The following is a 24,616-nucleotide window of genomic DNA, read 5'->3' as shown; positions in this document are numbered from 1 at the left end:
CCCCGCACAGGGCCGGCACCAGGCTGAGGGTGCCCGGGTGGAGGCTCGAAGCCTGGGGACAAGGCGGGGGACGGCTGAGGCGTTTGCCTCGCAAAGGTGGAGGCCACATCCTGTGTTTGCCTGGCAAAGCTGAGGCAGGGAGCCACGGAGGGGCTGCTTCTCCCCGCAGTCTTACTCCCCAAGCCCTGTGGCTTCCGTGGACAGGCTGCGGAGCGGGTACAGGGAGGCCCTGCGGGACCAAGCACTGCCGGAGCCGGCGGCGCCCCTGCCCCGCGCCCGGCGCCCCTAGCAACAGCGGCGCTGGCGGCCGCCCAATCAGCGCGCGGCGGTGCGGGCCGAGCCAATAGGGAGGCGGGCGGGAGGGCGGGGCGTGTTGGGGGGGTGGGGGGGGACCGGCGCCGCGCCGCCATTTTGACGTCTGAGGAACAAAAGAGGCGAAGCCGCCGCCGGCGCTGGCCTAACAGCAGGTAACGGGCGCGTTCCCCCGCTCCCCTGGGCCCGCCGGCTGGCCCGCCCAGTGCCGCGGGTTCTTGGCGAACCTGCTGACGGCCTCCCCTTCCCCTGGGGCAGTTGGCTCTGAGGGGGTGGCCGGGGGCTGCCGCTGGCTTGTGAGGCGCGGCGGGGCCCTGCCTCTGCAGGCCCCAGCCCCGCCCGCCGCGGGAGGTCGGTGCTTGGCCCGACGGAGGCGGGGGGTGGGCGGCTGCCCGGCTTCCCGCTGGGGATGCTCGGCGGCAGCCTCGGGCGTGTGGCAGGGGAAGAGGCGTTGCCCGGGCTCAGCGGGAAGGGAGGGGGCACTGCCCTGGTTTCCCCCCCGGCGGAGAGGGAACAGGGCTCTGGCCTGGCATCACCCCGGGAGATGCGGGTTTGTTCCGGGGTCGGGGAGGGTGGGGAGACGACGACAACGGCGTTCACGGAGCATCCCCGTTGGCACACCGCATCGCGCTCCCTGCCGAGCCGTGCCCTCCCCCGCGGGGCGGCGGTGGGGGTTACCGGGGCGGGAGGCTTTCCGCAGCGCCGGCCCGGGCTCAGCCCGGGGGGGCCGCAGTTATGTGGGCTTACGTGGCTGGGTGACCCCGGAGCTGGTTGTCGCCCCTTGCTGTTACTCAGCAGTTCTCATCTGTCTGAATCATAAGACGTTGGTTTTCCGTTTTGTCTGAGTGATGGATGTGCTGCCGGTTTGACGACTGTTTCATACATTCGGTAATATTACAAAATGAAAAAAGGGTGCTTCGGGATGTGTTGCATAATTGGATGTGCTGCTCACGAATACCCTTTTTCTGTGTAAAACGGAAATCCTTGGTGATGTCTTGTTACCAGCTGGTTTGAGCATCACAGATTTGTGGCTTGGGGCCCTCGGGCTCTTAAACAAAAACACAGTTGAGGCTTTAGAAATCGGCATTCTGCTTAAGAAAATAAATGTTATCGTTGTTGATAGAATAACAGCCTGTTGGTAGTTACACCCTGATATGTCCTTGGCCTTAATTCCACTGTGAAAAGTATGCGTGTTTAACACCGATATCTTTCCTGATATACGCTGGAATTTAATTGCCCTCTACTTCTAGCCTGTCTTTTTATTTTTTTGACACAGTGCCTTATGTGTCCCATATACTCCGGTGTTCTGGCAATGCATCCAGTGCCCATATGCTTTTTTAGACTCATGAATATATAAGGGAGCAGTTCTGTGTCAAATACTGTAATTAGAATTTCGTTGTAATGTTTAGTTCTGGAACATTAAAGCTAATGTGAGTTTGTTTTAACTTTTCAGTCAGATGATGTGTTATTGGTCATTACTTAACATGCAGCAGTGAAACGAGAGCAGAACAGCTCAGATATGACACTTGAGAATAACAAGGTCAGGGTTATTTTGGCTTTTAAACGTGTGAGAATTGTCATTTTTCCTCATAGCTTTTGCCTTATATAAGCAAAGTTATTTGTAAAATGTAAAATTGTCTTTAAGTTGAAATTAACTTGCCTATTTTCAGGATTTATGATAACATTAAGGAATGGAAACTGGGTTTATCTACACATGCATCCACACACAAATATGTGTATTTTTAAAATTTGTTTACCTTTGGCCTGTTTAGCATCTTCCAGCTTATTATAATTTTTTCTTGATTATGTTACTAAATGAGGAAGAACTTAATGATTAGCTGCCAGAATTCAGGAAAATTTCTTCAAAAAAGAATAATCTTAAGTGCTCAGAAGTGTCTCCTGGGATTTCGGGGAAGGATTACAGGCATTCATATGTACTGGTTTGTAAAAATTTCAAACCTTAAACTTGGCCAGGTAGCTTTTCATAAATTTATATTAACTCATTTAATTGAAAAGCTGTTTTCCTACCTTTTCTGTCCTTGCTGTTTATATCTTTCTGAAGTAATAATCTGTTATCTTGTCTGTGGTACTTTGATCATACAAGTAATGTAAGCTTTATGTTGCTGTTTCTTCTTGAGGAAAGGTAAATTGGAGCCATTGTAGTAACCATGTGATATAGTAACTTCAGAAGGAACTGGAAAGCTGGGTAGTGGTCAGTCATATGAATGCTGGGTTTTGTGCTCTCAGAAATTCTTTCCCTACCAGTTGCTTGCAAGAAAGACTTTGAATTTGTCAGTCATGCAGTTTTGGAAAAACAGGATGAGAAAAGATGTTAAAGAAAGAAACTTATTGCTGCCTGTCAGTGGATGGGCTTCCAGCCAGGTCAGTGGTATGGTGGTACTTTAATTGTTCTCTGATCAGCTGGGGAGTGGATGTTTTTTCTTTCAAAGGATAAGGAAAGTATGAAAACCTTGAGCCACTAAGGGTGTCTCAGTCTGTCAGCTGTGGTGTTAGGGGCACAAATTTCTCCCCTTTTGGTTTAGGAATAGGTGGAGGTGGGGAAGTGCATGCTGTCAGGTTGATGGTGGAAGACCTACTTCATTAGCAACATAAATTCCACAAGGATGTTGTATCTAAAGGGATAAATTAAATAGAAGCCACTCTTAAAAATCTTTAATTCTTTACTATCTGAATACTTACAGTGAATTGAATTAGATAAGGTCTGGGGAAATTCTGGAGTAACTGGTATTAAATGTCAGTTACTTTCGACGATTCTCATCTGATGGTGTTTGGAAATCCGGAGACAGCTGAGGTGTTTCTCTGGGAGGTCAAGAGCACTGCTCCCACAGCCAAGTCGGTGCCTGCCCGAGGTTGGGAGCAGATCCAGAATAGGCAAAACAAGTGTTTCCTTGGTAACGCTTCTGATGCTGTCCTGCCTGGGGAGCTGCACTTCAGATGGGAACGGCTAGGGGCAAAGGCAGGGTTTTGAAGTGAAACATGATTTGATGTGGTTTTTAATACTAAGCTGAGGTGTAACTTCTTCCTTTTTGATGTAGTTCATTGGTTTCCTTAATATTTCTGCACCAGTGCTTCAACACAGAACTTGTTTAATGGGTAGGAACATATTCCAAAAGTTCAGATACTGCATCAAAAGACTGAAAGCACAGAAATTAAGCTGTGACTAAAAATTTTGAATTGAATGTGCTCTTCTGCTCTAGCTGTACCTAGAAGTGTGGGAGGTAAGAGCTAAGCGCAGTGGAGTTTGAAGCTTTATTAGGCTGACATTTTACATTCATAATAATTCTTGTGTATCTAGTGAGCATGGGATAGAACCATTATCTGAAAGCTATCAGGTTTTTACACTGGCGTGTGGAAAAAACTTGCTGCCTCTCATTCAGTTCATCCACTTATCAGTTGTTGAATTTGCTGATGCTTAGCTTGTCCCTGTTGGCAAGAAGCTGCGGTTGGTCTCCAGGCAACGCAGGTCCGGCTGAGCATCTCTTTGCCTTGCTTGAAGAGATGAAAATTTTCCATTGCGGGGAGAGGATTTTTCCTCTCGCCAGTTCTTTCATCTGGCTTTCTCTTTTGCCCAAGGTTATTGTATCTTTGAAACAATATAGAGATAGTTTTCAAATATTAAGAGGCAACATTTTAGGGTTTTAAGGATATATCTGCAGATGTTCATTTCCATAGCTTTTGTTAGACATATCTCATTAGAATGTAATTTTTGGGCCTTTCATAATAACTATATTGTTTCAAAATAATTCTTTCTTCCTGCCTTTTGCAGAAAAGCTGTATGACACAATATGATGTGCAGTAAGTAGCTAGAAATTTCTCCTCCTGCAAAGTCTGAAATAGTGGAAGACATAATGCAAGCAAAATTGTTTCTTCAAGTGAAGGTCTAACATTGGTTGTGTTCAATCAGATGTTTAGGAGCTTGAAATCATCACTGAAATCTTTTGCATCTTCTTGACCTGTGTAGCACTAAGTCTTTGGAGTCCTGACTGTGTCTCAGAAAGGTGGGCAGTGTTAATGTAAGGTAGTGGTAATCTTTGCAATAGGTACAGAAAGTACTCGTTCACTCTACTGGTTATCAGATACTTAACTTGCCATCTTTGATGACCCTGCGTCTGGATTGCTGGTGTGTATATATGGAGGATTGTCTATTGGAGATAGTTGGAACCAATTAGTGCCCAGTTTTGCATTGTTTTACTGGAAAAGGAAAGGCTTGTGCATAAAATGGCTTTGTCCACTGAGTGTCTTGCTTTATGAAGACAAACTGTGCATGTGCCATGATGAATGTTTGGGCAAGAGACAGGACAGGTGGTGGCTGGTTTGGAGCTGTGTACATGCTCATCAGCCAGTTAATAGCCAAACAGAGCAGGTTAGTACTGAATTCACACAGTAGCCTTTTAGTTGTACTGCCTTGCTTGGTCCCTGTCTTCTGTGCTGGTGTGTTGACATCCAAAAAGTTGAAAGGAACAGAAAAAAAAAAAATTGAATGACTTGCTGAAACTGGTTAATGATGACCCAGGTTGTTGAGATTTATAGTGAACAAGCTCAAGACAGAAGATACAATTATTTAGGCTATTATTCCCTAGAAAATCACACTTAGAAGTTTCAGGAGTTTATGACAGAATCTGTGTTAGAATGAGCACAGCAAAAATGTTGAATTTATTTTCTTGACACACAGAGGGCTTTGAGCATACCCAAATAGCTGTGCAGTGCTGTGATGCAGAAATTTTTCTGCAGTGCCTGAAACCTTACCAGGAATTGTGGGTGCTGCCTAATTTCATGCTTATTGAAGATGACCTCTTTCTTTTAACATTTGCTCTCTTCCTTTTTCATATATTTTTCCAGAAGAACAGTAATTTATTTGCCTTGTGTTTTGGATATATGGGTATAATGTGATGGCAATTGATTTTTTTTTTTATGGTGACATCAGTTAGATTAATGTAGTTCTTTGTTACAAAGATGGGAAGTGAAACTGCTGATAGGCATCATCTTGATGTCTCTGAGGTGTTAGCTATTTCAGAAGGTTGATTCAATTTAACTAGAGTTACATTGATGGGTTCATATGGCTATAACTAGCACTGTAACTGGGAATCTGAGCTAATTTAGGAAAAAAAAATCTGAATCTGGTTTAATAGATCCAGTCAGTTTTCTGAAGAGACAACTATGAATATTGAAGTTGAGGGTATAGTTCTAGATGGGGACGGAACAAAATGGTTTGGAGAATCATTTCAGAATTCATGGAAATAAGTAGTCTTAAGGATGAGGGGTAAATGAAGTAAATGCTGATTGAGCTGCAGAGAGTTGTGTGGTAAAAGGAGGACTGTCTTCCAGTTGTTGTGTTGAAACAAAACCTTTTCATTTATTTAAACATAAATGCTGAATGGTTATTTCTTGTTTTAAAGTGCAAATAATGATTTAACTTCACACAGTTTGCTTCCAAAAAATAAAATGCTCTTTCATAAGCTTGACTATTTGAAATATTTTTTTTTTTCCTGACACTATGCTGCTTTTTAGAAATACAGAATTGGAACATGAGCACAGTGTGAATGGTGGTGCTATATTGCAGGTTTTTGAAGAGAAAATAGGTTTTTGGCAATCATCCTGTCTGAGTCTTCCCTTTTTGGTTAGTTGTGCAAACTACACTTGCTTGTGCTGTAGAGTCACTGACTGCTATAAAAATTGCCTGTAAATCAACAGATGTATTTAAGGGAATAAACTTCTTAGTTTACGAACTTACTATAGTTTTGTCCCATGATCAGGGCGAATAAAACTAGCTAGCTCTTTTGCATCATTAAATGTATTTCAGCCTGTGGGGGGTGAGAGCAATACAGCCAAGCTCCTGCAAAAGCTTCCTTTTATAGATTGTTGAAATTGATAAGATTTTTTTTCAAGTGGTTTCTACTGCTGTTTGAATATGTAAACTGTATGAGATTAAAATGGATTAGTTCTTTGACAGTGATTATTATGGTGAGCTTGTAATTGGCCCCAGATGGTGTACTATGAGATCACTGAAAGATAAAATATGAAATATATAAATAATAATTTTTTAAAAAGGCATTTTGAAGTACCCTGCAGGTGTGCTTGTACAAAATGTCCCTTTTACTAGGGAGAAACTGTGCTTGTAATGAGTTACATTTACCAGGGGAAGCATTCACAACCTTCCGTTTGGTTTTGTTGTGTCACATCAGAGTCTGTCTTGTAAGACTCCTCTTCTGTTCTTACTTGCTCAAGTCCAGTCTGCTGCAGTTTAGCAAGAAGCATGGTGAAATTATGCTTTCGTATTTTGGGGGTTTAAACTTCTATAGTTGCTCAGTCATCCTGGAAGGAGCTGTACGTTCAAGGTCTTACGAAAATAACTGGGTCCTAACTCTTTTTAGGGAAAGAGCATGTAGAGGTCACTGAATCATACAAACTCTTCCCTTTAAGATGCGAGTCTGTGTTGTGTTACCTGATTTAAGATGTGTTTTCAGTAGTTTGAAATGTTTTGAAACATAAATACAATTTTAGAAGATATGTTAAATGCATCTCATGAACTTGAGCTGTCCTGGAGCAAAAACTCCATCTATCATGATCATCAGAAGTAAAGTCTCGGAACCTACACTTGAAGAATTAGTTAAAAATGTGGATGGGCATGTCAACTCTGACTATTTCCTTCTGGGCTACTTTTTAACTATTTTCTACAAAAAGGGAGTAAATGTCTTCATTTGAGCTATGTTGATGGTATAGATAGAATATACACATAATAGGGATGCACGAAATACATAACTGCATTTTGGGCACCATTCTTTGTGTAATAGTTTATTTATAGATGATCTTTGCTTTGTGCTCCTCGGGAAATTTTTGCTCAAGGAGTTAGACTGGATTGTAGGATTTTGCCATCTAAGCTTAAATTTAACAATCTTGTCCTGTGGGCCGCTAGTGCTTATGGTTTAAAAAGTATTAGGGATTGGGATTTCTGAAGGGAATAGATAGAGAAGAGATTTGTGTAGTTAAGTGAATGTGATCTTTGAACAAGACTTGACAGTTGTCCTCTTGAGCAACTTCTCATATATGGCAAATTGGTCACAACTCAAGGGCCAGTCACAAAGATACCATGTTCTTTTACTGAGTGGCTAGAAATATCGTTCCCAGACTGCTAAATTCATGGTAATGAGAAAGGCATGGCCTTGGATTTATTTTGATCTTAATGTTGGAATTTCTGGGGGTTTTGGTATCTTGAATAACACTTTCATGTGTGTAATCCACACAGTTTAGCTCTTGCTGTCATATTTTCAGAAGATTAAAAGCTGAGTGCTATTTTGGTTTCTCAACGACAAAGGGCAGTATTGTCTTTTTGTAGCAACTGGTCTTTTTAGCTGCTGGTGCCAGATACTGTTTTAAGATGGATCAGTTTCTAAATAGGAAGTTTAAGTAGCTTAGTTTTGGTGGTTCAGGTTTCTTAAGTTTCCATGGCATTTTTACTTGGAAAAGAGGCTAGTTCTTAAATTACACAATCCCTGGAAAAACTGCATGGGACAGAATTGCATGCTCTTTTCTGGCTGAATATGCTTAGTAACCTGTAACTTGGCTTTATTTTAGTTCTAGGCAGATAAAATAGCTTTACTTGAGAAGTAAAACGCTGGCATTTCTCCAGCGCTTTGTGTAGGTGGCTCTTAAATTTACAGATTACAAATAGTGTAAGGAAAGCTGAAAGCTGTTGGTCTTTGGGATCTTGAAATATTAGTTGTACTGAGCACAGAACCTCCTCACTGAGGTTTAAGAAATTGCAACCGAGGGTCTGCTCTGCATGCTTCTGTTAAGAGAAAGCTAGAAGCTCTTGGAGACTGCCTTGGTTACTTGCCTGGCTTTCCCAGACGAAAGGATTAGGGAACTGGGTTTCTCCTGGTAATGTAGAGCTGGTTTAAGGAAGATAGGGGTAATGACTGTGCATGAAGAACAATAACAGAACATAATGCAACTTCAGATTTTTTTGTTTATAGTTTGCTCCCTTGATATGTTGTGCTTAATGTTCTGTATTTCTCAGTTTAATCTGTAAAACTTGTTTTCAAAAGTCTCTTTGGTATTTGCTACAAGAGGTGGCTCTTCAGCTGTAGTGTTAAATTTACAGGTGTAAATAAATGTCTTAACCTGTATGACTGTTTATTTCTCATAGTAACTACTGCTCTGTTTGGGTTATATTTAAAGGAAGACAAAACTAGAACTCCATGTTTAGCAAGTAAAAGGAGATAGCATAAACATGTTGCTAGTTTAAAAAAAAGTTTTGTGCTGAAAGAGTGCATCTTTCTATACATTTTTGAGCATCTTGGTGCATAATCTTTTCATTTCTGTATTACAGACAAAATTCTTAGTAGATAGAAAAGGCCTGATGCTCTTTTTACAAAGAAAAGGATCTCTAAGGGTGCTGGCTTACACTCTTAAGAAATTCATAGCGGAATAGGATCTTAAATGTAGCACTTGGGAGCCCTTTGCCATTGTAACCAGTGTTGGGCTGTCCTTACTCTCCTTCAGTGGAGGGAGAAAAAGGTCTGGAGGAGTAGTACCTTTAGGTGTGACATATGTGACCTGAGGTCCTCAGAAGAACCTAGGGCATTTCAGAATGTTTTTCTGTAGTTTTAAACTGCCTAGAATTTTTTAAAAATTATTTAGTGGCTTTGAACAGATGTTAAATGTTTACCAAAACGTTGGGAACATTTTTAAAAAAAACTAAATACTATTTCAGCTCTGTTTGGCTTGTCATGTGCCAGTGATAAATGAGCTCTGGCACAGAGCATAGAATTTTCTTAAAATCTAATGCCAGTGGATGTTATTCAATTCTATTGTCAAATTCCTCCAATAATACAGCAGGAAAAATGTATACAACTGGATACAGGGAGTTCCGGTAATTGGTGTGGAGGAGGGTAAGGGCTGTTGCTTTAATTTATTGAACTGATGAATAGATACTTTCCACCCAATAATAAGCATGTGTTCTTTCTTGGTGGGAATCTTTTGTTCGCAGCCTAATGTTAAAAATAGGATTAGCATTCTACCTTGATGGGCCAAGGCTGCTATCCAGTTAGCTCTGTCACATTCCCAAAGAGTTTTGCAAACATGTTTTGTAGAAACTTTGTGCATGAGTTCATGTGTTATTCAGGGTTCCTAGATTCAGTCTGTTTTGTGTGATTAAGTAAATTCATTCAAGGAATTTTTTTTTTCCTTCTTATCTGGAGAAGTTACATGGTGCTGCAGTTACCAGCCATTTAATAAGGACAGAGAGAATATCAGCACTTTTAACAATCACAGGCGGTTTCTTTTATTGGTCTAGCCCAGGCACCCTACATTCACCAAGAAGGATGTGCTCTTTTTAGGCTTGTTGTATCTGTAGGTGGTTATGATAGACTCATCACTACAGTGCCTGACTCCCATCACCCTCATGATTTACCAGTGAAGGCTATAGCAAAAGTATTTGTGCTTGGAAAAGAAATGCACGTGTAGTCTCAATATGTAGGTGTGGAGGAGTTGGTATTTTACTCTTGGATTTGCAAGTGTTCCTGCTTGGTATTTTACAAAACCTCATGCTTACTCATCTCTGAGTACAAGTCATGTGGAGATAACTTAATAATGATCATTACATTGATTTGCTGTAGAAGAGCTTAAATAACCTTGACTTATGTAGAAACCTACAGCTCAGCATCTTTTTTTTTTTTCTTTCACAACCACTTAGTTTAAAGTTATACTTAATGAAAAAGAAGGGTTTTCTTCCCACTCTAGTCTTTTCGAGTATGTTCAATACTTTATGGGTCTGGGTATTTCCAGACACTAGCCAAATTTGTTAGCGAATGTTGCAAAGAGCTACAGCATGTTGCTACCTTGTGTCATGTTTTGTTCTTACATTTAGGGAAAACCGAAGATCAGACAACTAAAAAGCAATGTGCTTACCTGTGTGATGTCTTTCCCCCACTTGATGCTGTGGAACTGCCCCTCTTCTCCCCATGATGTTGGAAGCTATTAAGTCTACTGTATTAAATATGCATTACTTACTGTTTAGGGGACTGTTTTAAGCTGAAGATCGACAATGTCAATGCACTCTTGTACTGAAGATAAACTTTTTCTTTAAAATTAGATATCAGAATAATATAAGTGTTTGCTTCTTGTAATCATGGAAAATTTCAGGCTGCTCTTAAGGCTTTTTCCAAAACCATAGGATTCATGTGAGCACATTATTACATGGGTTCTGCATTTCTACCTTAACAAGAGAAAAAGTTAGAAACTGTAGCTTTTATTGCTTAAATTTAGTTAAGTTGTTACTACTGAAGATATAGAAGGCTTCAGAAGCATCCTGGTTTGGGACTTGCATTATATTTAGATGTATAATACATCCTCCAAGTAAGGAATCTATTAAAACAGTTGTGATAAATGAATGCAGTGGTCTTTTGTCCATTAAGAATGAAAAACATCCATTGTACAGGGTTTGCTCCCTAATCTATGTGCAGTTCATCTTTAAAAATGTAATTATATATTTCTGATACTCTTTGAAGGCAGCTGACTGGACACTAGAGGATTTGAGTATCTCCATTCTAGTCTCAAGGACTTCTGGAGCAGAGCACACCAGAGTAACTTCAGTTCATCAGCCAAGCTGCAGCTGAAGTGAGTGTTAGAAGCAGTTGGTTTCCGATGTTAGACTGGGCAAATTTGCTAATAAAATAGTGTTATGTGTAGAGGAATGACATTGGTTTTCATCAAAATGCATTACAAGTTGTGTAAGAACTTTGGGCCTGGACATGTTTAACATATCTAATGTTTTTAATATTCTGATGTTGCATCCTCTGCTTTGTAGCTTGTGTTCTTTGATTCAAGGAATGTAACTTGCTATTTGTAAAGTAACAGAAAACTTGTAACAGAACATGTAGTTTGGTCATGTAAGGACGTATAAAATTCCCGTAACTATTCCAGTTTGATAGGTGTACTGTAGGTTCTTAGAGTGTGTTTATACTGCTGCAGTTGTGAAGGGTTGTTCTCTTTGAGCATTGTAATGACTTACCAACTCAGACCTGATGTACCTTTTCAATTTGTGCATGAAACACATGGTGGGCTCTCACAATCATGCCACTTCCCACGTTGATATTAGTCCTTTCTCAGCTGGTATTCATTTCTTCCTATTTTTTGTGTTGAAGCAGCTTTCTTTTTGACTTCTCCAGTGGGTCACTGATACTCTTTTTTTTTTTTTTTTTCTCCTGTTGGCTGACTGTGCCATTCCTCTGTTTCCTTGGAACCTTGGGAAGGGGCTTAGTTTTGATTCAGCGGGGTTATAGAGTTCTGGAGCAGGTCTGCAGGTAGCTATCCCACCCATCAGCTTCCTCTTCGCACTACCCAGTGAACTGAGAAAAGGACAGGCAGAAAGCTTTTCTGCCTTGCTATTTCTGTCAGTGTAAATCTGATTTATGGCTATTTGGAGCTACAGTTATTGACCACCCAAAGTAAAAGCCTACACTTGACAGAACCCAGTTTTAACAGATTGGTTAGTAGGGCAGCTCTGCATCAGTAATTCTACTATTACAGAGTTTTGGAAAGATGTGTTATTTTTGAGATTGTTATGAAGGAATGAGCTGCTGATTAATTGAGAGCTGTGATCTCCAGAGGATGTGTTCGTTAATGCAGTTATGTGTGGGACTAAGTTGAAAATCGGTAATGACATGAAATGCCTTCCAAAGAATGCTGTCACCTGAGATTAATATTAAAAGTCTGAATACAGGAGTGCATTGCAATATTCTTTTGATGGTCACTGTCACACGTGAATGACAATAAAATATCTGTAAGTGCCACTTCTCTTTTACAGATTTGAGTTTTAAACATCTTCTGCTGTTTACTGTAAGAATGACATTGCTTAAGCTATTGTTATTATGTCTAGACAAGTTTTTATTTGCTTCCAAGTTATGTCAGATTTTTCTTTTAAAATGCTTGACACGTGAAGGAATAGTACATCTGCTTTTTTTGGCTGATGTATCCTTTGTAAAAAGATCTTGGCCAAAGGCACTTAAAAGCACGTAGGAGGAAAAGGGCAGGGTACACTGAGCCTGTGTTTGGTATCTGGGAAAACTGCCTAAAAACAGCTGTTTTGTGCTTTTTCTTGCTCAAGAACATTGAAAACAAACCGGGTGTAGGATCAGAGGAAAGGCAGTGAAGAACTGCATTGTGCTTATGCTGGTCAACAACAGTGCCACTTGAAGCTGTTGGTCTTAGGTCAAAGTTTTTATTTCTGAGAAAGTGCAACCATACTTATGAGGTTGTTTATGGACGTAAGGTATTTATAAATGAAACAGTGCAAAGCATTTCTGATGGGCAGTGCAGTTGTGCTCTGGGTCCTGTTGTTAATCTAAGTGGCAAGATTCGCAATATTAAGTAGAGCCAAAATGACAAACAAATCCTGATTGTTTGTAGTGGTAATGTTAAAGCATGCAGCAAAAAAACCCTTAAGATCTTACTCAGGTTTTTTTTTTTTTTGCGAGTGAGAACAACTCCATTGGATGAAAGCAAACAATATGTTAGGTAAACAAGTGCTGTTTATCTTGAAAGGCTAAAATACATTAATTGTTCAAAGTGCAAACTAAAACCTGGATTCATTAAAATGTAAATTACTGACAAGATTGTGTGGGCTTGCTGCTGCCTTCTTGAGTGCTGTTCCTCTGTTCAAATCATATATGCATTATAGGTTTATAAGAATGCAGTAAATTGCTTTGCACAATTAAGGAGCTTGGTTAAAGGCTTTATAGCAAGGAACTCCTTGCTGACACCGTTCAGCAGTCCTCTTGCACACAGCTCTACACTGCATAGCTGTATTAATACAGCCTTTTCAGCAGGACCACATACTACAGAAATCTCATAGTAGGAACAGAACATGTGGGAGTTGCGCTGTGGTTTTGGAACATAAAAACAGAAGGAGAGCTTAGTAACGCAGGCACACTAAACTCGATCTTCACTTGTGTGAGTTTCCCCCTTTATCTCTGGCAGATTCACATTTGCCTTGTGGTCATGCAGACTGGATACACTGTGTTCGACTAGTTATAGATGTTTCTAATGTTTCTCTCTTTAAAAAACCCTCACAACTCTACCTAAATATTTCATAACTGATACTTTTATAATATCAGAGCTATAAAAACCTTGCTTTGTTATCCCTCCAATGGGAAATTACACTGTGTGATGTGCTGCCAGATCTTACTTTTCCAGGAAACAGTAGTGTGAGTAGTGTTGTCCAATTGTGCTTGGCAATTCCATTGCTGAGTGAATGTGGTGCACCACATGCAAGTATTGTCCAGACCACTTGGGTATATATGAAAGCAAACAAGTTGAGCTGCTACTAATGAGCTCCTTGGAGATGTGTTGGGTAAACAAGGTGTTGGGCACTGTCTGTGGTAGAGGTTCTTTTTGCTAGTCATTTCTATAGCGTAAACATTTGTGGGCTTAACTCCTGATGCAACTGATGCAGTAGGACTAGGACTAACTAGGTGTTTGAGGTTAAGGGATGTTGCAAGGTGCTTTCTCAGTTTCAAATGCTGCAGCTGCCAATCAGTGTCTCTGCATCAGGGTAATTAGGAAGGCGGCCACGGGATGGTAACACTGTCTTGGAAAGGGTGACTCCTGTAATGCTGATGTACTGTGGTGCTGTGCCAGTGCAAAGCTTTGTCACCACAGGATTGTGTACCTATGTAACTGTGCCTCTCAGTGAAAGCCAGCACTCTTCTGGCTTCTCCTGGGAAATTCTAGAAGACTGGAGGCATTGTTGGCTCTAGGAAATCCGGATGAAAACTCTTGAGACTTGTAAAATTACTGGTGCGTTATACAAACACAGACTTACAATTTCTCTAATAGGAAATGGAAGCAACTGTCAGAGCTTACCCGGGAGCTGATGTGGCTTGCTAGGTGTGCGTTTGGGGAAAGGTGGAGGTATGTTACATACCTGCTGGTAAGTCGCCTTACAGTCGAGCCTTACGTGAGGAGTAGCATGGCTCTGCATGGAGTGGGTGGTACTGTGGGGAGCCGTCGAGTAGATCCATGACTAAAGCACTAACAGTGCCACCTTCTGCCGGCGACGGCTGCGGGACAGGTTGTGCCGCCCGGTGCTCCAGTCAGGCCCGGGTACGCGGCTTCCACGCTGGCTGGGCACTGCAGCGTGGCTCTGCTTGGTCTTTTGGAAATGGCTTGTGTCCTGCGTGGAACTGAGAGCGGTTTACCTGTGTGTCTCCACGTTGTCAAGCTGTTGATGTTGAGGTCGATGAGAAACTTCTCTGGGGATACAGTAGTAGCATTGTGAAAAATACTAGGAAAGTAGTGCAAATAGAGATGGAAAGTTTACTGGGTTTGCTCTAATCTTAAAATATAAATAGAATATCAGAAGAGAGTATTGTTTCTGGGAAACATTATTCCAGATTCAATTTTACATATTCTTGCAGAGAGGGCCTGAGTATTGTTTTCTGTATTAAATAATTCACTTCTAAAAAAAAAAAAAAAAGCTGGTAACTTTTTGTCATCTAAGGCTCTGGAAAGAAAAGAGAGCAGAAAAAAGCTAACTGGTGTGTAGTGAGTAAAACTCTATCGATCTATTATCCTTAGGTGCAGGTAAACATTCCGGGAGCTGGAGTTCAGTTGATCGATATGTTGTTTCTTTAAACAGTTTAGTTTAATTCAATCAATGCCCTTACGTACAGGGCATGCTGTAGGTGTCTGTAGTTCTGTTTGTGCCACTGCTTTAAGCCCATGGGTCTCTGCTTTTCCAGTTAATGTAAAGCTGTTAAATATCTAAGGAGGACAAATAAAAATAGACCTGTGACCTAGAACACTTTGTAGTCTCTTTGAATTAAGTGCATTATTGTTCGTGTAATGATCTTGAGCCAAAATAAGTATGAGGTTGTTTTTGGCTGCAAAAAGTTAATCATTAAAGCTCAGGTCTAAAATTAGAGCAACTCAACTTAAAAATTTACCGGAAGGTAGAGACCAAGACAGTCATGTTTTGTGTTTTAGCTTTGCTCCTTTAATTGTATATTCAAGTGCAAGTTGCATGAAACTGGAGCCTGGCCAGAACTGAGCAGTGTGTAGTCACAGGGGTACGGCAGCAGATCCTCTGGATGCAGATGGCACAAAACACTTGGCCTTCTGCTGCGTTTACGCAAAAGTAAGTTCTTGGAAAATGACTTATTAGCACTGTTTTTCATCTGAAAAGTTAGCATCTGTGTAGTATTTTAAATATCTGACACGTTGTGGTGAGTAAACCAGTGAAATACGTGTTCAGCCTGGACCTCGGCAGGTTTCTGTGATTGCTGTCCTTGACTGGAAGGGGGGAATTGTAAACTTGGTTTTAATTAGGAATTTCTCTGGTTGGCCTGAGCTGTGTGCTGGTAACCTTCAGCGTGGGGGCGGGAGGGATCGCTGGGAACGCTGGCGGGCGTTAGGCGTAACTTGCGGTAGGACTCGCTAGGACTTACCATCAATATTTTTTAATTTAAAAAGAAAGTCAGGAGTTCTAGCAGCAGCTCGCCTTCTGCCCAGCGCCGCCCTGCGCTTGCGCGGGCGGGGCGGGCGGAGCGAGCGCCCTGCGGGGCTGTCCGTCCCGCCCCGCGGAGGCTCCTATTGGTTGCGACGCGCCGGGGGGCGTGTCCGCGGCGTACCTGCCTGGCTGCGCCCCGCGCGGGTCCGCAGTCGGCCGCTTCCGTGAAGCGAGCGGCGCCTGCTCCGCTTCTCTCCGCTCCCCTCCGCTCCCCGCGGCTCCCCCCGGCTCGGCTCCCCGCGGCGGAGCCTTCGCGGCCGGCTGTGTTAGCGACACCGCGCGGCAGCGGCTCTCGGCCTTGCTCACCCAGGCCTCAGCGTGCGGGGGCACTGACGGCCCGGCGCTCTCTTGTGTTTGTTTTAACAGACTTTTGAATCGAATAAACAGCTTCGGGACTCAGAGGCTTCTGGCTCTAAACTGCCTGCACTACTGTCGCCGCCTTCTGTCTAATGTGCTACAAGGATGAGCCCAGCATTTGGAGCTATGGAAGTGGAGCACTATTCCAAGGGAGTCCTGCTCGAGCCTTTTGTCCACCAGGTTGGAGGACACTCCTGTGTCCTCCGGTTTAATGACAAGACCATTTGTAAACCCCTTATTCAGAGGGAACACCAGTTCTATGAGACTCTCCCAACAGAAATGCGTAAATTCACTCCGCAATATGAGGGTAAGTTACCAAACCTTAGGATGGGGTTGGGCTTTTTCTTTCTGTAAATACAAGTGTGCTGTGCTCTCTGTTATCTCTGAAATCTCTTCTGTGTGGAAGAGATTTTAGGGTTTTCTTTTCATGTATTTTGATGTTGTCTGAGGCAGGCTGTGGAGATGCAGGGTGGAAATGCTTGCCAAGTTGGTGTTTGGGCTGACTAACAGCATTAGAGTAGAGCAGCCCTGCTGGTGATAGCCCATGTATCTCCCTTAGGCACAGGTAAGTAGCTAATAGCTTATGAATGTTTTCAGTAATTCTCTGCTGCTTTTTTTTTGTGGATTTCTACTCTTTTTTTGGCCACTTGTTTAATGTTTGTTTATAGGGATTTGTTAAGATTGGTTGACAGTGTTTTGTGTAAGCTTAGTTGTGGTTGCTCTTGTTTTTGGATTTCTCCTCTGACTCTCATTTTGATCACAATAAATACATGCCAGTAAGGTGTCTTGTTGAATATTTGCAGTGTTGTTTTTGCCATTAAGGAAATGAAAATTCATGGCATTTAGGTAGGCAAGGATCAAGTAACCGTGATGAGGCTGAGTCAGATGTTATGTAGGAGTGGAAATTCCAGTTCTCCTAAGAATTGCACTAGTTAACAGAAACACTTTTCTTTCTCTTCGCTATTCCATCAACTGCTGACTGGTGATTAATAAATATGTCTGAAGCACTTTTTAAAATGGAGTTGCTTTTTAAAGCACCTTGATTTTAACAACTATAAGGGTGATGAAGTTTTGCATACTGTTTGTGAAACTGGCAGAAGACTTCAGAGGAGATGTTTCAAAGTTAATACTCCCTGCACCCTTACAGAGACTTTTTGACACGTCTAACTACAAGTTCTGTTGGACTGGAAGAAAATGTCATCTTCGAATGATACTTCTCAAAATGTAATAGAACAATTGTACTAGTGTATGTGGCTTTTTGGGGAGTGTGGGGAGGGATTTAGGGGTAAGGGGCCTCACTTGGTCCATCTCTGTTATTTTTTTCCAGGATAAAGCCAAAGGCCACTTGCTAGCTGGCTCCCCCCTTTTTTCCTGTTGTCCTTTCCTTTGTGGCAGCAGGACTGTCAGGCAGAGCTGCTGCGCTCCCTGCCCCAGCTACTGTAGGTCTCGGAGCCGCCTGCCCAGCTCAGAAGTGCTAATCTCTCGCCGAGACCTCTCCCCTCTGGCCTAGTGATGAGCTGCAAGAACTGTGCAGACTGATTGATTTGAGAATAAAGAGAGAGGACTGAAAAATAAAATTAAAAACAATTCAGACAATTGTTACAACTTCTTCATTAAACACTGAAACTTGCTAATGTAGCACTGAGTGCGTCTCTGTCAGAGCGCTCCACTAAGACTCTTAACATGCAATGCAGTGCTCTAGAGATTCTTGAGGGGAGGATGAGAAAAAAAAATGCTTTCAAGGTTCACCATGTTTCTGTACCACAAACAGATTTGTTTTGTATTGCATTTTTGTTATTTCACAAGATTGCTGCATAACCAATATCAATAAAATATATTCCAGAAAGGAGAAGAAAATGTATAATTAAACGTGGTGATTCTAAGTGGAAGCTTTTGGACTAGTTTCTGTTGTAATGTGACATTTTCCTTGTTTTGCTCTACTGGCAAATCTTTCCTTTCCCGTGGGGATCTATTAACCAAGTCTTGTTTGGATAAGTGCTTTTTGCTTTGCTGTCATGCAAAACTTAAAGCTTTTGGTGTGAGGGTTTTTTTTTTTTGTGCAGGTCACTTTTCACTGCAAGATGTTAACAAATGTTTTACATCTCACTTAGGGTCAGACCAGTCAGGTTTTTTAAAATTAATAAAAACTTTTATTAATTGAAATTGTCTCCTGTTATTATTTGATTCTTACTTGACTGCATCAGAGAGAGAAAAAAACCTTTTGTATTGTTGTTTTGTCAATATGATAAATTGTCTTTTGTGAGGTGTCATTTTTGTCTAGGTCTTTTGATATTTGTTAGGTTGGCAGATGAGGTTTGGCCTGTGGCAAGATAGAAACTAAGGACCAGGGTAAGAGAAAAAACCAAAAGTTGCTATATTCTTAGTGTAAAATCATGCATTCTAAAAGGCTTGCTTGTCACTTCAGCAATTCATAACTGTCTGCATCCTCTCTCTCTTCAGGTGTGGTGTCGGTGAGCTTTGAAGAGGATGAAGATGGAAACTTATGTCTAATAGCATATCCATTAAATGGGGACCATGATAACCTAGAAAACTTAGATAATTCTGACTGTGAACCCAAAAGTAAGCTGTTGCGATGGACTAACAAAAAGACAATGTTGTTAGAAAATGAGAAGATATCTAAGGAATGGGTCCGACAGCATAGAAAAGAGGAAAAAATGAAAAGGTAAGTTTAATAGGGGGAACTGGAATGTGGAGTGTTGAAGCATAACATTTTTTGCTGTCAAATTAGGATCTCCAGAATTCCAGAGAATTCTCTAGAACTCTTAACTTTCATTTTCTTTTCTTCTCTCGTTTCTTTTGTTTTTCCTGACCTCTGCAGTGCAGACAGGTTCAGTAGTGAAACTAGTATGTCCTCAGCCCAGTAACATGTGGAGTCTTTTTTTTTTCTTTTTTTTTTTTTGCTCTGGTCAATTGAAAAATGTTTCCCAATGTTATTTTTGAAGCCTCTGGGAAAAAAAAACAAACAACAAAACAACCCAAACAAACCAACCTAAACCCCACCTGCAAAAGCACAATAGTTGGAAAAAAAACCCCAAAACACCACCAAAAAAAAAACCCAAAGGAAAAAAACCTCCCAAAAAACAACAAACAAAACCAAAAAATTATTTCAGTGTTACTATGCATGGCATACTTCTGTAGGAATCCTGCTTTATCCTTTTTAGTGACATTTTTCCCCTCATTCATGTTAATTGTACCCACTGTAAACTGTGAGCTGTGATGTATTGTGCTAAAAACAGTGACCTTAGCAAAGGATAAATCTTAAAGCGTATCGCTGCTTCTTGCATTATTTCTGTGGAAGTAACCTATTTGGCTATATGCTAATTTATATTAATATGGAAGTAGCTTTTTAAAGGTTGAAATATTACTGATGGGCAACTTGTCCATTTGTACAGAAAGCAAAATAAAGCTTATGCTAGCTGTTAGTGAAGGTCAGCAAAATAATTCGTAAAGTTAAATCCACTGACAACCCCTTTAAAGCGCTTATTTTTCTACTTGACCTCTAATTTGCTGCTTTGTTCTGTTTACTAGTCACAAATTGGAGGAAGAATTTGAGTGGCTGAAGAAATCTGAAGTCTTGTATTATACCGTAGAGAAAAAAGGAAATGTCAGTTCACAGTTTAAACACCATAATCCTTGGAGCATGAAATGTCACCAGCAGCAGTTACAGCGGATGAAGGAAAACGCAAAACACCGGAATCAATATAGTATCCTTTCCTGAAAATACCTCATAACAATGACCTCATAACAATGGAATGAGTAGGGCTCTGCTTTTTATTTCTTGAACATGCCAGATAAAAGTACAGAACAGGCTTAACTGCAATTCAGAGAGACTCTCTGAAGCCATGATTTATTTGGTGACTTTGAAGGGATTGCCAGCACTTTCCAGAACATGGGCTTTTCCAGCATGTCATAAAGTCGTTAGGCTAGGAAATTCAGATAACTTAATTCCAATCTAAAAATTGTGGATTAGTTAGTGGACAGGTTTTACAGCATATGGGATCCACCACAAAAAAAACGTTTACTAAGGAAAGCTTTCAAAGGAGAAGTGTTCTGTCACTTTTTGTTACTGTTTTTGATATTGGTGATCTTAAAAACTAGTGTAATCTTTGCTTCTTCAGCAACTTCCTAAATATAGAGGATCTTCCACTGCCTGGAGTTGTCTGCTTCTAGTAGTCTCTTTGTAGAGAACCTTTTTGATAAAGAAAAGCTGAATAGAAACTGTTGTGTAGGATTGGAGCATAAGAAATGCAAAAAGTGACCGAATCCATGAAAGCTGCAGCACACTGCTTTTGGGCTATGGAACTGTAGGCAAACATCTCCACCCTGGGCATTTTGTGGAAAAAATATTACTGTATGCAGGCTTGGATGCAACCGATCCATCCTGCAAAAATATTAAGATCTGTATACTTAGGTAGACAAATTCCTCATGTGTGAGGAGTTCCGGTGAATGGATTACTGGAATATCTCTGACTGATAAGCTGTTTAAAACAATAGAAAGCATTTCACAGCTGGTATCCTCACCATTTCACTGTAGATTATAATTAAATTACCTAAGTAAAAGTGTGTGATATCTCTGAAACAATATTACTACAGATGTTCTGAAGTGCTTTTTAACTTCTGTGTTACAGAGGTGGTGTGAAAATGCTTCACTGTTTTTGAATGGTAACTGAAGCACACAAAATTTCATTTCCTGAAAAAAAAAGCCTCTTGCTAGGCAGGAAATACTTCATAATTCCAAGTCAACTGCCAGTTTATATTTCTATATGACCCTGGTTGTTTTTTTTTTTCTACTTAATGAGGAAATTCACCTGTCTTGTCTAGAGACCAGTGAAACTAGAACTAGATATCCACTCTGCTTTATGCTGAGTTTATGTAACTGTAATTTTTGATAGGCTGCTATACACTGGGCATGTTTTGGATATGCTTAAAGTTAAGACTCTGGCACTATAAAATCTGTGATAATGGTTTTAAAACCTGTATTCCTCATGGTGAGGCTTGTTCCTTAACTAACCAGAATTCATTTTACTGGAAAACCTAACCTCTCGGTACGAAGTACCATGTGTGTTGGACCTTAAGATGGGAACCCGACAGCATGGAGATGATGCGTCAGAAGAGAAGAAGGCTAATCAGATTCGCAAGTGTCAGCAGAGTACATCAGCTGTTATTGGAGTCCGAGTTTGTGGCATGCAGGTGAGAGGAAAACTAATTCTGTGTAGGGCACCAGACTTGCACCCATTTCTGTTAGTGGGGTTTTTGGCTTACGTAGTCATCCCATGTGCTGCTGCCCTTGAGATGCTGTGCTACATTTCCTTCAGTAAGGGGAATGAGGCTTTTGGGTATCACTGGTTGAAGGTGGCAGCATCTGCAGGAACAACCTGCAGCACGTGTTCTGCATCAGTGAATGCATTCTCTGAGCACAAAAACAGGCTTCTGCACAATAGCAGCAATTCAAAACTGTGTAGTAAAAATACTGATTTGATTAACATTTCAGGATACTGTAGGAAACGATTGAAAGGAGGGTCTGCCAGTACATGCTCTTTGAATAAAGCGTGTGGAAATTTGCCAGAATATTAAGAAGCAATCAGTTCTGTCTTACAGACTTTGAAAAGCCACAAATCTTCTGCTGCTTAAAGGAGACTTGTTGCAAAGTGCAGACAAGAAGTGGCTTGGTAAATGTGATAAGACTCATGGTCAAATAAGGAGATAGAGTTGCGTGGACTTTCACCTGAATTTTTTGTTTACTTGTTTCTGTATTCCTAGAGTAACAAATGAGAAACAACTTGTTTGTATTTGAGTCTTTTCCGAAGCCTCTCTCCTCCCATCCAGTAGATTCCAGGAATGCCAGCAGTGTTTGCTAGGACTTGTTCCACAACATGACTATTGGCATGTTTGGTGTTCAGCTCACTGTTTAACTTCGGAGAAAAGCACAAGGCAGAAATAGAAGTGTGGGAGCTGCATTTCTAACCAAAGTGTGCTGGGATTTGAGCAGGGCCTGCTTATTGTTCACCTTCCAGTAGAGACCTGTGCTGGAAAACCAGGGGGAACTTTGGAGGCACCTGCAGTCCTTAGTTGACCCAGATGTTTAGGCATTATCAAGCTGTGTGGTGTATAGACTCCTTTCCTATAGGAAGGAATCTTCCTGCAGGAGCACCTCTGACTTTTTTAAGTACAGAGGATTATGGGGCACACCTTAGTTTTATATAGGAGTGTTTGCTGTCAGTTAGAGCATTCTGGGAATCAACTGGTACGCTGGTGAGCAGAGGCAGGTAATGAGCTGAATGAGTGGCTGTGGTACAAGTTGTAGCTTGACTTTTGAGGCTGCAGCTTTCCTAATCTCACTTAAACTCCTCATTCTTACATTCCCGGTGGGAAAGCTCAAATCTAAACTGAAGGAATTTGCCATTTCCTCTGTGCCTCCGAGTTCCACAGACACTGCTGGATCTGTTGTTCGCAGTTTCTGTAACTCTGCAAGAGCAATTTTAAGAGAGTAGTATGTCATCTTGTAAAAGCTTTCTGTAGCACATCTTTTTTTGTTGTTCTTCAAGGCTTTGAGTCAGTAGTATCAGCAATTTTAACTATTCCTTTTGTCTTGTGTGTTTGTATATGCAGGTCTACCAGGCAGGCACTGGCCAGCTGATGTTCATGAATAAATACCATGGAAGAAAACTCTCGGTTCAAGGATTTAAAGAAGCACTTTACCAGTTCTTTCACAATGGCAAATACCTGCGCAGGGAACTCTTTGAATCTGTTATTAAAAAACTGACTGAACTCAAGTCTGTCCTAGAGAAACAGGAGTCTTACCGCTTCTATTCAAGCTCCTTGCTGATCATTTATGATGGAAAGGAAAGGCAGGAAGTTGCTGTCGACTCAGACCCAGAGGACTTAGAGGACCTTTCAGAGGAGTCTTCAGATGAGTCAGCAGGAGCATATGCCTACAAACCAACTGCTAGTACTGTGGATGTCCGTATGATAGACTTTGCCCACACAACCTGCAAGTACTATGGAGAAGATAGTGTGGTGCATGAGGGCCAAGACACGGGTTATGTTTTTGGACTTCAGAATTTAATAGATATTATTAAAGAAATAAGAGACGAAAGTAGTGAATAAACAGTGTGAATGCACATCAGTAGAAGGCACTATTGTGACTCTTTGTATTCCAAAATTATTGGCCACTTTCTGGTGGTAGGAATCTTTACAGGCTCTGCAGGGATGGTCCCGTCAGAGTCAGACTTGTTCAGAGGGCATTTACTTATATTGGTGCTGGACCTAGCACTGGCAAAACTTGGTATCCTTATTTATTTTAACTTTCTTAAACATTCCATATTTGATTACTCAGATACCTCTGTTATCCCTGTGTGTATACGTTCCAATAAAATTCTTTTTGTTCATTGTAAGTGATGCTCCTGTTGTTGCTGGTGACTGAGGAAAAGCTGAACCTCTTGGTGTAGTGCAGAAGCAGTGTATGAACAGCAGCAAGGCTCACCTGCCTCGTGAGTCCGCCAGTGGAACAGCACTTCTGTGCTGGGCCTCCAGTAAGAGCGACGAGCGAGTCCAGCAGAGCCCCCAGCACCTGCCCTTTGAGGAGAGGCTGAGGCAAAGGGGCTCACGTAGGCGGGGGAAAAGATGGCACAGAGGGACCAAACGGCAGAAAGTTGGATGAGACACCTGTGGAGGTCTCTTCCAGCCAGAATGATGTGACTTTCATAAGGGAGAACTTGTCTCTCAAAATCTCCCAACAACCTATTTCCTCTTTCAGGATCTTGTAAACTAGATCTCTTGCTGTGTAACCCATTTGTAGAGAGCTACTGACGTTTTTTAATCTAAGCTGAGCCAAAACATGCGTAAGAAACCCCTACAGGATTAGCTGCAGTGGCAGCAACTCAGGGAGAGCTGCAGAGTCTGAAAAGGTATCCTAAGAGGCTTAAAATCTTACTTGGGACAAAGACAAGAAGGAAGTGTCAGAAGGTGAGAGGACAGTGAATAACTGAAATAAAGATAACAGAGTAACTCTAAACCACAGTTTCTTCTTTTGAAAGGAACCTTTCTTTGTCGAACCATTTTTAGATAAATGATTTCTGCTCTTGTGAAGCTTGTAAGTCATCATGATGGTGCAAAAGAAAACTGGGTGTGGAAGTGCTGAGGTAAGTGTGGGGATGTTGTTGCTTGTTACAGCTCCTCAGGATAAAGCAGCGAGTTTATGCAGAAATGGAGAGTTTGGGGAGGTGGGTGATGGTAGGATCATCTCCCCAGCCCATCCTTCAGCTTCCCGCAGGCGTGCTTAGGAGAGGAGAGGTGGGATGGGACCGGAAAGCTGCAGGTTGCTGGTGGAAGGTCACCCTCTTCAATCAGCTGTAGCCCTGCAGCTTTAGTTTCATATTCCCCAGCTGTTGCTATCAA

General features: G+C 41.5%; 1 protein-coding gene across 3 annotated transcripts; it reads left to right on the top strand.

The window, feature by feature from the left end:
* The first annotated feature begins 393 nt into the window (after nucleotides 1-393).
* On the top strand, nucleotides 394-23,613 carry IP6K2 (inositol hexakisphosphate kinase 2). Of its 3 annotated transcripts, XM_074879262.1 has the most exons (6): nucleotides 394-467; nucleotides 16,208-16,505; nucleotides 18,659-18,881; nucleotides 19,748-19,923; nucleotides 21,234-21,409; nucleotides 22,829-23,613. In XM_074879262.1, the coding sequence occupies exons 2-6, from the start codon at nucleotides 16,304-16,306 to the stop codon at nucleotides 23,324-23,326; spliced, it is 1,275 nt and encodes a 424-aa protein (XP_074735363.1). In that variant the 5' UTR covers nucleotides 394-467; nucleotides 16,208-16,303; the 3' UTR covers nucleotides 23,327-23,613. The 3 variants fall into 3 exon arrangements, with proteins under 3 accessions (XP_074735363.1, XP_074735365.1, XP_074735364.1); XM_074879264.1 differs by lacking the exon at nucleotides 16,208-16,505 and having other exon boundaries at nucleotides 429-467; XM_074879263.1 differs by lacking the exon at nucleotides 394-467 and having other exon boundaries at nucleotides 15,997-16,505.
* Nucleotides 23,614-24,616: the final 1,003 nt, after the last annotated feature.

This window comes from Strix uralensis, chromosome 10 (assembly GCF_047716275.1).
Source record: "Strix uralensis isolate ZFMK-TIS-50842 chromosome 10, bStrUra1, whole genome shotgun sequence".
Lineage (NCBI taxonomy): Eukaryota > Metazoa > Chordata > Aves > Strigiformes > Strigidae > Strix > Strix uralensis.
Note: the sequence above shows the minus strand (reverse complement) of the source record. Positions and strands in the feature narration are given on the sequence as shown.

What these genes read in the sequence shown, in the direction of transcription:
- IP6K2 (XM_074879262.1), top strand. Translation starts at nt 16,304, where the DNA reads ATGAGCCCAGCATTTGGAGCTATGGAAGTGGAGCACTATTCCAAGGGA. An exon ending in AAAACACCGGAATCAATATA is followed by an intron (nt 19,924 to 21,233) that starts GTATCCTTTCCT and finishes TTAACTAACCAG; the next exon opens with AATTCATTTTACTGGAAAAC. An exon ending in TCCGAGTTTGTGGCATGCAG is followed by an intron (nt 21,410 to 22,828) that starts GTGAGAGGAAAA and finishes TTGTATATGCAG; the next exon opens with GTCTACCAGGCAGGCACTGG.